At 38.1% G+C, this 12,901-nt stretch overlaps 1 protein-coding gene across 1 annotated transcript in view; it reads left to right on the forward strand.

The window, feature by feature from the left end:
- CORIN (corin, serine peptidase) overlaps positions 1-12,901 on the forward strand; it is a 146,485-nt gene that overhangs the window by 49,909 nt on the left and 83,675 nt on the right. The window contains exon 4 of the mRNA XM_037393916.1: positions 5,773-5,983. Coding sequence (XP_037249813.1) covers positions 5,773-5,983 — 211 coding nt within the window. The remainder of the gene's footprint in view (positions 1-5,772; positions 5,984-12,901) is intronic.

Here is a 12,901-nt window from a genome sequence, read left to right on the forward strand (position 1 = left end):
GCTGAAGGTCATTCCCATATCAAAAAGTCTGCAAATTGCTGCTGTAGACAAGTTAGACAAGTTTCTAAGCTAGCATGGATGAGTATGGTTTGGTTTTGCTCTTTTTAATGGGATTCCTAGAAATTGTAAAGGCATTTTAGGATTAAAGATGAGACTTCATTCCACATTGTTAGAGATTTTGCCATGAAAAAGCCAGGTGAATGTTGTCATTTTTTCCTTGGGTTTACTGAGTTTTTACCAGTGAACTTACAGACTGCAACTGTTCAACTTGGTACTGAGAGCATCCTAAGCTAAGTTCTGTAACAAAGTGGGTGGTGATCACTGCTGAAAATTGAACACAGTTCCATTTCCCATAAGCTACTCAAAAATTTCTACTTAAAATATCAGCAAACTTCACCTGGGATATGAAAATCAGGCTGCAAACTTTCCTCTTCAAGCGTTCTCATATACCATGTTATGCTTTGCATATCTGAGACAGAGGCTCATGTTGCAGATCTGCTATGACAATCCTAGTAAAAACATACCCTAGCTAAGATCTAGGCCAGTTCACTTTAGCTTTAACTGGAGGCATCATGTAATTACATTACACTCGAAACGGCTGGTGCCACGATCCTAGATCTGTTTTTATAATGCAGGTTAGAAAATAGACACATTCAGAATGCAGTCGCACCAACTTTATTAATAATATTTTTAGTATAGATGTTCTTTCATTTCTCATCAGACAGAAATTGACTCTGATAGTGCAATTCAAATATTCCTAATCCTTTCAAAGTGCTTTGTGGTGCTGGGCAGTGATGACACATCCTGCAAAAGCACAGTTTCAGCTGCTGTGAGCAGGCTCTGTTCTTACCCACTGGTTCCAGCCACTGCGCTGCCCCTTCTTGTCCTAGAACAAATGTTTTTGCTACCAAAAAGCTATTCATCCCAGTGATCTGATCCAAGTGAAATATTTTGGGTTTTTTTTTCTCCTTTCTCTCACCTACCCTGTGCCCACCAAAAAATTTAAAAGTGCATCAGGGGAGGAAAGGCTGTTTTTTCATGCAGGCTGACATCCAGAGCTGGTTCATTGCACAGCCTCAAATTCCTCCAGAAGTGACAACCGCTGTTGAGTGAGGAATTGTGACCTTACCATTATAGAGATGGTTAAGCATTTTAAAGCTAAAATGATTAATCAAGTTTAAGTTGCTGTTCCAGTTGCATTTCTTTAGGGGTGCCACAAACATTGCCTTTTGGGAAAGAATATAGGTGATTATTTTCAGTCAGCTCAGTTCTCTAGTCCAGTTCACTTTGTGCAGATGCAGTCCATAGGTAGTGCAATCTGGGAACAATCTGGAGAGAGGGTTAGGGAAAATGTGTTGTTTAAATTAGTTTCAGCAGCACTGAATATGAAACTGTAGACTTGCATTGCAATTGTTGAACTAGAAGGAAGCCCCTTTTTACCAGTTCAGTCCATCTGGCAATAGCTAGTGATAAGCAGAAAACTCTTTAGTTTAGATGAATGTCAGAAATTACCCATATAATTAGGAACCATGCTGTTCTGATCAACAGCTTTTTCATGTGTTGTTATTACCATTCACTGCTTTTTATTTTCCCCCTTAGGTATTGCCAAAACTGGTTTACGTGCCTTGTATCCCTCATAATTAGTGAATCCTTACAGGAGAAAGGAAGTAAATAGGTTGAGGCTTTTTTATGTGTGTTCGGCATTTATCTTCTTCTCTGGTCTGTTTACTGCTTGGTTTGTAACATGTTTAGTGCTAGTATGCCATACCATCAGTCAGATTAGTGTACTGGCACTGCAGGGCCACATAGTTAAACACACTTAGCCTGTACAGATGAATAAGAATTTAGCAGTTTGGTGGAATAGTTATGCATTTTGGGGTTTACTGCATTCTTTTCTTGTATCTGTGGCTGTTTGGTAATCATTCAGGTTTTCTGTTTACATGAAAAAAACCCCACCACCCCACAACCTGCTATCTTACTAAAATATGTTTTTACCTTATCTCTTTAATCTTTTTATTTAAATAACTGTTCCTCATTAAATAAGTGGTTATTTTGCTTGTATTTTAAATAGCTTTCCTCCTGCTTTTTGTCCTTTAAAACAATTTGTTCCTTGCTCTGTACAATGCTGTGTCTGTATCGCTGTTTGCCTACATACAAAGCAGTTTAGCACTGAGCAGACTTGCCTTTCTGAAAGATAGGTTCTGTCTATCACAAGCTATTGCACTTGATGCAAGATTTAATGGAGGGATTTGTTTTGTGCAAATAATCAGAATAGAGAATCCTTGTGTTTCTTTCTGGTCTCAGTTTAGGTGAAACAACCTTGCTCTGAAAAAATTGTGTTACTCAAAGTATGACCAGCTTCTGCAGGTGTGTGGAACTTGTGAGGTCCCCTGCAAAGCAATAATGATATGTCTGCCTGCTGCTAGGTTAGAGGTCTGTGGGCTGGCTTGGAGAGGGCTCATGCATCTGTGCTCTGCGGCATTGTGCAGTGTGAGCCAGTGGGTTGCTGTTCCTGAGCTCATTAGTCCTATGCAGAATTAAATGTTTATGAACCAAGGTAGCTTTCCTTGATTTGCTGGAGAAGGTTTTTCAGACTGTAGTGCTTGTTACTACTGCAGTGAGAATTCAGGATTTAAATAACTGTGATAAAGCAATTGCTATTACCCTGAAATTAGGCTTTTTGACTCAGAGGTGTGGAGGGTGTGGGACACTCACCCTGTTGCATTGTAATTTACTTGCTGGATAAATGATGGAAACAAAAAATGGAGGAGGTGGATTGAGGACCCATGTTAAAAAGGTGAGGTTCTAACCCAGGCACCTGCTTTCCAGAAGAGTGTTCAATGATACGGATGTGCCTGGGATTAATATTGAACTCACGTTTACAGGAATGCAAGGTTCATGGGACTGAAGATGGCTCATGATTCTGTTGCAAGGACAGATCCTGGGCTTAGTCCCTCCTCCATCTCTCTGTTTTAAAAATTCTTGAATAATTGCTATAAAATTCCATCTTCTTGGTCATGAATGTTCAATTTAGTGCAGTGTTGTCCAGCCACTGAGCACTCCTAAAAGATCAGATAGCTCCAAGGAACTGTAGCTCTTCACTGTCAGGGCTGTACGAATTTTAAAAGGTCTAAAGCCACCCATGCACATAATCTTCACCAAAATGTTACTGCTTCTTGGCACATGCCATGGCAGGGACTATTTTGCAATTGTGCCTCAGGAGATATGTGATGATTTTGTGAATTGTTCTGTTGAAATTCCAGTTGTGTAAGCCCTATGTGCCTCTCCTCCCCTCAGTTTAGGATAATTTAATTTATTTAAATAACTTCAGTGTGAATTTTTTGTGGGTGGGGGACACCCAAAATTTTGTGTGGGTACATTATGCTCTTATCGCAACAGTTTCTGAAAATATAGTCCCAACATCAGCAAAAGAATGTAGGCAAGAGATAACAGTGGGGAGGTTAGCAGTTTAAAGAATTTCTGATGTAAAAGCTTCAGCGTTTTTAATCTTTAAATCAGAACTTTTGTGTTTCCTTGTTAAGCTTTCCCAAGCAATAAAAATGTTATTAAAACAAAATATATCTTTGTGCTACAAATGGCAATGAGTTTGTTGAGGTAAAAAATATAATGCAAAAAAAAAAATGGGAGATTTTTCATTTTTATAGGAGGTCAATATATGTGAAAAGTCACAAAGTGATTAGTCATTAAAGAGATGGCATCTTTTAAAAGAAAACTTTGTGATTCAGAAGTAAATTTCCTTCCCTTCCATCCACCTTTTTTTCTTTTCTCCTGGAAAGCTATTTTAGTGTCACCAGAGTTTGATCTCATAGCCTAACCAGGTAGATTTGATGATCATCCTGGTGGTATTTTTCAAAAATACCTATACAACTTCAGAGTAGAAGTTGCACTGAAAATCATTGGCATGTGCCACTGACTCATATAGCCACTTTTGAAAATTGCTCTCGGCAGTTTTGAAAGTTCTTTTAATTTGGAGGCTCACCATTTTTTTTTTTTTGTTGATCTCCCAGCATTTACTCTTAATTCTGAATGGAGAATCTGTCTCGGGATCATATGGAAAAATGTGATTCTTGGATGAATAGAACCATTAGTCACTGTACTGTGCGAGTGAGAAGAGAAGATGGGTGTACACCAGTGCTTAGGATTTCTTGTTGGCAGTACTGGGAGGCAGGTAAATCTTAACATGGGGACCTGTGGACATAGTTTTAGCTTGATTAGGATGAGGGGAGAGACTTGCTGTTATTTCAGTGGGCCAAGGCTCAATTCCTTAGTTTTAGTTGAGATTTCTGGAGAGGGAGAAGACAAAGAGCGGAGCTTTGAGTATACTGAAAAAATAGGGACTGTTTTTTACCAAGTCTAGATAAACCACCTTCTTTGTTCATCCCTTCAAAGACATTGCAACTTGAAAAAGCTCTAATGAAAGTTTTCTTCATTATGCTTTGCTTTCCCTACTCTTATGTGAGATTGTCCATAGATACCAGAATTTGCCACTCATGCATTTAGACAGTGAAGACTGTCTAGACTGAAAGGTGAGGAAGAGACAGACTTGCTGAACTCTTAGAGCTGCATCCTGTGTGCTTTACATCCCAAACTTTTATCAAGTCTGGAGGTCAGGTGTAAATAACCCACACAATTCTTGGAAGAAGCCAGTCCCAAGATGTCTGATGATGGGAAGGATCTACTGCATTTAGTGCTACCTATGTCCATTTTGATCAGATAATGAAAACATGAGAGTTAAGTCTTGAATATGCTCAAGAGTTTTCCTCCTTCAGAAGGCTAGAGTTGGGATGGTCATTCAGCATGAGTTTGATTTGTTTACAGCATGATTAGTGACAGAGTCTGGTCTTGAGAATGGGCTGAGGTCCCTGTTTATTGTACAGTGTGGATATGCTCTGAGTGTGAAAAAAATGCTGCCGGAGCTTGACTAGATGGCCTAGAAAGACCTTCATCAAAGTCGGGAGCTGTCATAAATATTAGATGTTAATAGTTTGTTCATGACAAAAATTCTGAATTTGGTGTAAGGCTTGTGAAATTCGCTTTTAAGAATTTCATGTGGTAAGTTAACCTGCTGATCATGCGTAGCTGAGAGAGCCTGCTGCACGTGACAGGGCATTACCAGAGAAAGCCTACTCTGGTAGGTCAAAAGTGGGATAAGAGTTTAGTACAGGGTAGGTGTTTAACCTGTAAAATCAGATAATTCTGTGTTGGTAGGATAGAGAAGAAAGACTGTGAAGGTAAATCCACCACCTTGGAAAAAATAGGTAAGCAAGTTGATTTTGGCAGGAAAGTCAGCTGCAAAGTAGAATGGTAGCAAAAAGAGAAACTTTACGGAAACACCAGAAACAGAGTGGCTTCAGAACACAGCCCTAATATTTTGTGTGACTTTCAGTCTTCGTTTCAACCAAAGTTGGCTGTACCCAGGCTATTCTTATAGTGTGTTTGTCCAACCTGTGTCAGAAAGAAATTTGGTTTGTGTTATTTCTAGTCCAGTTTTGTAGAGAGTCAGAATTGTGAAAATATCGAAGAGTTTATTTGGTTTTCCAAGCTAAACTACCTAGCTTCTCCAGATTCCTTTTTTTCTTAGATACTGATTTTTTGACAGTATTATGATAGCATTGCAAAACGTAATCTTATCTGTGAGGTACAGGCATTGCTTATATACTATATGTAACAACTAGTCAATTCAATATATGCTTTGAACCAACTATTAAATGGTGATACTTTTGTTCTAAATATATTGTTTTGATTTCACAGGTGCCTGCATAAATATCACCAACAGCCAGTGCCAAATGCTGCCATATAACTACACCACTATAACTTCAGTTCTTTCCATTGTCAAAAGTATTGAAATGGAAAAGTTCCTGAAGTTCTTCAGTTATCTCAATCGTCTCGGCTGCTATCAACACATCATGCTGTTTGGCTGTAGTCTTGCTCTTCCTGAATGCATCAGTGATGGTGATGAAAGGTATTTGAGAATGAAAATCAGCCAGTGACTAGAGCCAACTGTGGTAAAATATTCCCTGTCTAACCAGACAAGGGAAAACCCAAACTAAGCCTGTGACCTTCTCATTGCAAAACTCCTGTGTGTCAAAGCTATTCACAACATTTCTATCACAATAAGCCAACTGCAATAGAGCTCTCTTTGAAAAATATTGCCACTGTGTGGAATAAAGCTGCGATATTAGGGCAGTCAGACATATTTTCCTAAAAAGGGCTGTTCAGAATTCATGCACCTCATTTCTCCAGTCTGGATGTGCTGAAATGGAATGATGCATTGGATATGTAGATAGTATGTGGATAATATAGAATTGGCATAAAGTGTGGTGGTTGTTAGTTTAAACTTCAGATTTTTTTTTTAGTCTTTTCCTTCAGAAAAGTTAATATTTTAAATATATTTTATTGTATCATGTGCATGCACTTTTTTTCAATGAGTTTGATTTGGAAAAGGATCAATGAGTTTAACAGTGCTAAAATAACAATAAGGCACAAAAAGGAAAGAATTATTATTTTTTTTAATATATGTACACAATCTCTGATGTTTATGGCAAGGGAAAGAGAGAGGGTAGATTTCTTTCTCCTTATTTTCAATTTCTCCAGTGCAAAATTCAGTGGAAGAGAATATGGCAATTGAATAAGGGTTTCAATTAACAAGAACTAAGAAGCTGAAAGCTATGCAGTTTAGAAGGGAGAGGATACTTATGAAAGAAGGTCTATGAGGTAAATTAAGCTGGTCTAAAATATAGTTGCCAATGAATGGTACGGTCCCACTCCAGGCAATATATGCTGGCCCTTTCCTTTACAGCAGAGTGATTCCTGAATTGGCCAATTAAGCTTACTAAACTGACAGAAAATTAACCCAGAAAAAAAAGTGTGCAGATGATTATATGGGTAGGATTAGGTTGGAGGTAAGGCAGCATGGGTAACGAAATGAGACTGACCTTTAGCCTAGCTGAGCTGGTTAATCCAGTATGCCTCTCTGTGTGTATATCTTTCTTTGTTAGACTCCTGAAAACTATTTTCAGTTAACCCTGCTTAATTCAGTGCATGATTAATTGTAGCCATCCACCCACAATTCAATATTAAAATTGTTCCAGTTAAAGAATCTGATAACATACAGCCTTAAGCTACCTGCTGACTCTAGAAATCGTAGAACAAAGTAAGAAAAGTGGGTTCAGGTAATCATAGAATAGAACCATAGGAATGGTTTGGGTTGGAAGGGACCTTAAAGACCATCCATTTTCAACCACCCTGCCACGGGCAGGAACACCTTCCACTAGATCAGGCTGCTCAAAGCCCCATCCATCCTGGCTTTGAACACTGCCAGGGATGGGGCATCCACAGCTTCTCTGGGCAACCTGTTCCAGTGTCTCACCACCCTCACAGTAAAGAATTTATTCCTAATATCTAACCTAAATCTCCCCTCTTTTAGTTTAAAACCATTACCCCTTGTCCTATCACTGCATGGCCTTATAAACAAGTCCCTCTGCAGCTTTCTTGTAGGCCCCCTTTAGGTACTGGAAGGCCACAATAAGGTCTCCCTGGAGCCTTCTCCTTAGCCTGAACAACCCCATCTCTCCCAGCCTGTCTTCACAGGAGAGCTGCCCCATCCCTCTGATCATCTTTATGGCCCTCCTTCGAACCTGTTCCAACAGGAGCTTGGTACATTTGTGTTCAACAACAGAAGAGGCCGTTTCTCTGTTGTTTCACCTACTCTTCCTTGTTTGGAATTTGACTTTCACAGACCTTCTGCAGTGAGTGGCACGTGTCATAAATCAATCAATCAGAGTTGTGAAGGGCTAAGTTTTCACCTTTCTTTTTCGGTTTCTTTCCTGAAGATTACTTTCTTGCAGGGTTTACATTATGACAGCTTCCTTGCTAATTTAAAAAGAATAGAAGCTAAACTAATGTTTAGAACGTGCAGGCTTTTGCTCTGGTTTTGTGTGGCAACCAAAATACTTTGAGGTTCAAGAGTCAGGGTTTTTCTTTGTGTGTGTGGTGTTTTATTTTTTGCAGTAGCAACCTACTCCCATTAATTTTTAATGTCAAAGTTGGAACTGGATTTCCATGTCCTGGTTTATGTTCTGGAGGTCACAACGCCTTCCTCTATTCTTATTCTGAAATCTTTTCTGTGGAAACTGTTCTGGACCCGAAGGCTGATCAGGAAGGAAGTCCAATGTGAGACTGCAAATAATGCAGGTTTATGTTAGAATTTGACTTCACTTAAAGTAACTATATGTCTCCAGAGTGTGTAATGGGTGACACTGGAAATGCAGGCTGAGTGGCAACTGCAGGAAGAACCATAAGGCTGGATTGACAAAGGGCTGGTTTGTTAAATCTTGTTTGCTAAACCTGAGTTGTCCTAGTTTAACTTCTACTTTCTTCTTTACAGAGAATATTTTTTGCTACAGGCAATCTGAGTAATCTTTGTGATTACTTTTTTTCTTGTACCACCCAATTACTGCAGACAAACAGATGTATTTCAAAGCCAAGAATAATGATTTTAAGAAGCATCATAGCTGTGTAAAGTAGTTATTTAACACCTTCCCTTCCCCTCTCACCCCAGCCCCATTCGCTAGTAGCTCCTCTCAGTGAGATCTGGGAAAGCTCTTTGTTGGTATGAAAAGCTCTTGCTGTAATAGGGGGAAGTTACTTTATATGTGTTGAGTGCAGATAAGAAAATGAAAGAAACTGGCTTGTTTTAGGTCTGTTGAAAAGGGAAATCTGGGACATTGAAACATACTGAAGGAGAAGCAGAACAGCTACTGTGGGAAGACTCTAATGATGATAATGAATGGGGTATAAGTCCGTATGCTGTAGCCCCTTTTTTGGGACTATTTTTGGTTTTAACAAACAGTAGCACAAAACACACACTAGTATGAAGAACAGTTGTTAGTGACATTGTCAATAGTTCATCTAGTCAATTACATCTGTTTCATTCTAACTGCCAGTGCATATCTGATCATTATTTTTCATCTATTGATACTCTCTGTTTTATAGAGCACTTGTTCCAAATTTATGTAAAGCATAATTTGACAAATGCTGCTTACACAGTAGAGAAGAAAAGAGACTCATGTGATGCTCAGATGTCTATTCTTAGGTACTGTTGAGACTCTCTGTTAGCAGCTGCAGCCATGGGAGCAATAATTATAATAATGTGTTACAAGAAGCAACAAGAATGAAAGTTACAGACACTAATCTTTGGCATCCAGTGTGCTGTCATTACATAGCTTTGCTTTCATACTTAAACTTAAGTCTGTTTCACATTTATCTTTCATGTGCTTATAAACATTGCATTCATTAACACTGGAAGGAGGTTAAGTTTCTAGGCAGAAAGCATCTTCATTGTGTAACACAGTGTAGTTAGGTACTGGGATTTCGTTGCATTTAAAAATTGTTCTTCTGTATCTTACTGCAGTGAAAATCATGTGTGGCAGTAAAATATATATTGATTTTAAAAGCTGTATTTAATTTCAGCAACTGGATATGCAATCAGTTAGCCCTTCTTTTATATATAACAGTACCTTTAAAATACTACCTTTCCAGTAAAGGTAAAGTTTGAAAGTACAACTAAAACATGTGTGAGAATGGCACATGGAAAGCTGAAGTGCAATAAAACTTATTGCTTGCTTATTACTTGCTTGTAATTTGGACAGTAGAGAATGTTTATTTAAAGGGACTGTGAAACTTCTTTGGGTGAATGGTTGAGATCTTTCCAATACAACTTCAAAATCAGACTTAAAACCCCTGTCTTAACACAGTCCAGTAGCACTGCTAACAGAACGTGACTCAGTCCTGAAAAGTAACACCAATGAAGCAAGAACATCTTAAACTAGTGGATATTCTTAACTAATGAGTTCTAAAACACTCAAGATAGTAACTTTGTCCTTTTGAGTAGTATTAGTCTGCAACCTATTACCACCAAATACAACAGTGGTACTTCATTTGTTCTAAGAAAGATCTGTCCTTGGAGATGTTGGTCATGATTAATGCTTTAAGCTAGTGAATTCTACTTTACCGTTGGGAGACACTAAGAGCTGGCCAAAGGTCAGTTACTGCAGTGTAGTGGGTGTTTATTTACAGCAACTCACTTGCGTTGGCATCCAGTGTGCTGTCATTGTGAAGTCATGAACAGACTTCAGCTATTATGTTCAAGACAACAAAAAAAATCTGGGAAAAGTTAGTGTGCAGTGTTTTCAGATTTTTGAAAGAAAAAGAGGGTCTATTTTAAAGCCACAATTAATGTAAAATTTAAAGATTCAAAATCAATAAGAAGTTCATAGTGGGTCAGCCTATAAATGCACAATGCAAACAGTCTCATGAATGATGCTTTCTAATAGTTCTTGCACTCTGTGAATACTCATGTTTCATCAAAATATAGTAAAATAGGCAAGCTATATGAGATCCTGAAGGCCTTTATATATGGCTTATTTCAGACTTTTTATGCTGGGAATAAATTTGAAGGTTATGGATTCTCATAATACCTCTTCACTGTCATGCTGTCTTCTAAAGCAGAAACTAATAGCTTGAGTACTTCCACTAATCTTCTGTGTAGAAGTGTATTCCAGAAAGCTGAGGAAATGCCTTCCATTGATAGATCCCTAGAGTCTCCAGTCTTTGGAAGTCAAACTTAATTTAAGCTCTGCCTAGAAAATAGCATTAGGGCAATGCAAATTAAAAAGTATAATATGCTGTCATGGTAAAATTCTAATGCACCTTGCATTTCTGTATCTGATTACTCACTATGCGTTTTTTCATGTCAGACATCTTTGAAAATAAAGTTGTGAAGTGGCTTATTTTCAGTGAGGGCTCAAAGTGTCCATCTGAGATCATGGTTTTTTATGCTGGGTGCTCTACAAACCTGCACTGAGGGGCAGCCTCCTGCCTCTGAAAGTTTATAGCCCAGCTGAACAAAACAAGTACAGGGTAGAAAGAGAAAGTAATACTGTTACATCAATAGCTAGGGAAGCCAAGACTAAGCAAGGAAAGTGCAGCAGAGCAGAGAACTGAACCTGTGACACTCAGATCCTGTGTCTTCAGGTACAACGTTATTTTTCCTCTTGATTAAAGTCTGCAAATCCATTTCACTTATCATGTATTTACTTTACTTGTAATCAAATAGCTACTGAATGTAAGATGAAAAAAATCTCTGCTGTAATTTGACTTTTTGCTTTTTTTTTTTTTTCCCCCCTGGTTGATTGTAAAGGGAAAAATAATGTAATGAAGGGAAAATGCTTTCTTTGCTTCTCAGACTCTTTCAAAGGAGTTTGTCATGTTAATGTCTATATGTAGCAAATATTTTTGTTGTGCTGTAATATCTGTGCTACACAAAACAGCAACCAGGTCAAGACTTGTGGAAAGCCAAAGTCGTCAGAAAAGGGCTACATGGTATGTTGGGGCATGGGATATTAACTAGTGAAAATTAGGCTAACAGGAAAAAGGTTCTAAGAAGGTGTGAACAGTTTGTAAGCAGTCAAATATCCTTTGAAGAACTGCTCTGTTATGACTCATAGTGGCAAATTCAATTTTGTGCTTTTTTCTTCTTTATTGTCTTCATCTAGCTTCTGTAATTTATAACAGGAAAGAAAATAAAATGTCTCATTTTCATTATGGACATAAACTAGGATGAAATATTAGGTAAAAAAAATATATCCAGAAACATTTTATAAGCCAACAGTTTAAAAAAATTCTGGGTGGGGTACAAAGGAGAGGAAGAAAATTTCTTTCAAGTCCTTGTAGAATATGGAAGAGAATCAAACTTCATAGAGGAAGGGAACACTGTCATGTTTTGTACAACCCATGAATGAGATCAGTGATGGGGCTATTTCCATTTTCCTGCTTTTGTGAGCTACACTCTAAGCTTATCCATGGTAGGTTTTCTTTTTTTTGTCCTGCTTACAATGAAATTAATTTTTATTTGATTTGCTTTTATTACAGTGCACATTTAGGCATTTAAAAATAACAAGACATTATATAAAACCTGGGTTTTAGAGTTAATGGAGGCTTTTGAAGTGTTTAGGAGAAAAAGTTCACAGAGTCACATAGAACTTGTTTACATAGCTAAGGAGAATTTTTATTTTATGACTTTGAACAGGAAGCTATCGGCATACATTTAAGTCAATATCTGTTAAGCAAAGTCCATAATGGGTTTAACTGTGTATGAATGAGGTATGAATATGCATGAGTTTGGATAGGCAGTCCTCCACTGGCATGTTTCAGCTTTGTTTTTGTCTACCTAAATTTGGTAACAAAAGCAGGTAAATGTGCCAAGACAAAATAGCAGCTGCTAGGAACTGTGGGTAAACAGTCTGATAGGTAGTCTGTGACATGGCTGCTATGCTATCTTTTTATAATGCAACTGCACGGAGACGTCAAATTATAGTTGCACAGACAACTTTGCATTCTGCAGCTTTTAAGAAATGTTTAAATTTTACATGCTTGTGAAGTTACAGTTTCAGAGTAATTTTTAAAGTAACTGTATTGAGAAACTGTCCTGGAAGGACATTTAGATTCCCGTATCATAATCCTATCAATAATGGTTTAATTAGAATTGGTGTTACCTGATTTAAAAAGTTAAGCTACAGCATTGGCAGCAATCACTTACCAGTTCTCTGAGATAGAAGGTGGGATGATTTTCTTGTACCCCGCACTGCCTTGTCTTTTTATGTTCTTCTCATGACTCCATACAGTGCATTTCTTGCCATGACAGAAGCACATGGGGTGCAGTCTGCTTTCAAATGCTTATAAAGTGGCTACCGGTTGTTTCCCGGGCTTGCAGGGATTTGCTTCATCCTTTTAATACGCTCTCTTTTTGATGGTGCCTCTTCAGACCAAGCAAGTTAACATGACTCAAAGAGGCTATTCCAGCTGGAGTTTTGGCAATGGT

Source organism: Falco rusticolus, chromosome 1, assembly GCF_015220075.1.
Source record: "Falco rusticolus isolate bFalRus1 chromosome 1, bFalRus1.pri, whole genome shotgun sequence".
Classification (NCBI taxonomy): domain Eukaryota; kingdom Metazoa; phylum Chordata; class Aves; order Falconiformes; family Falconidae; genus Falco; species Falco rusticolus.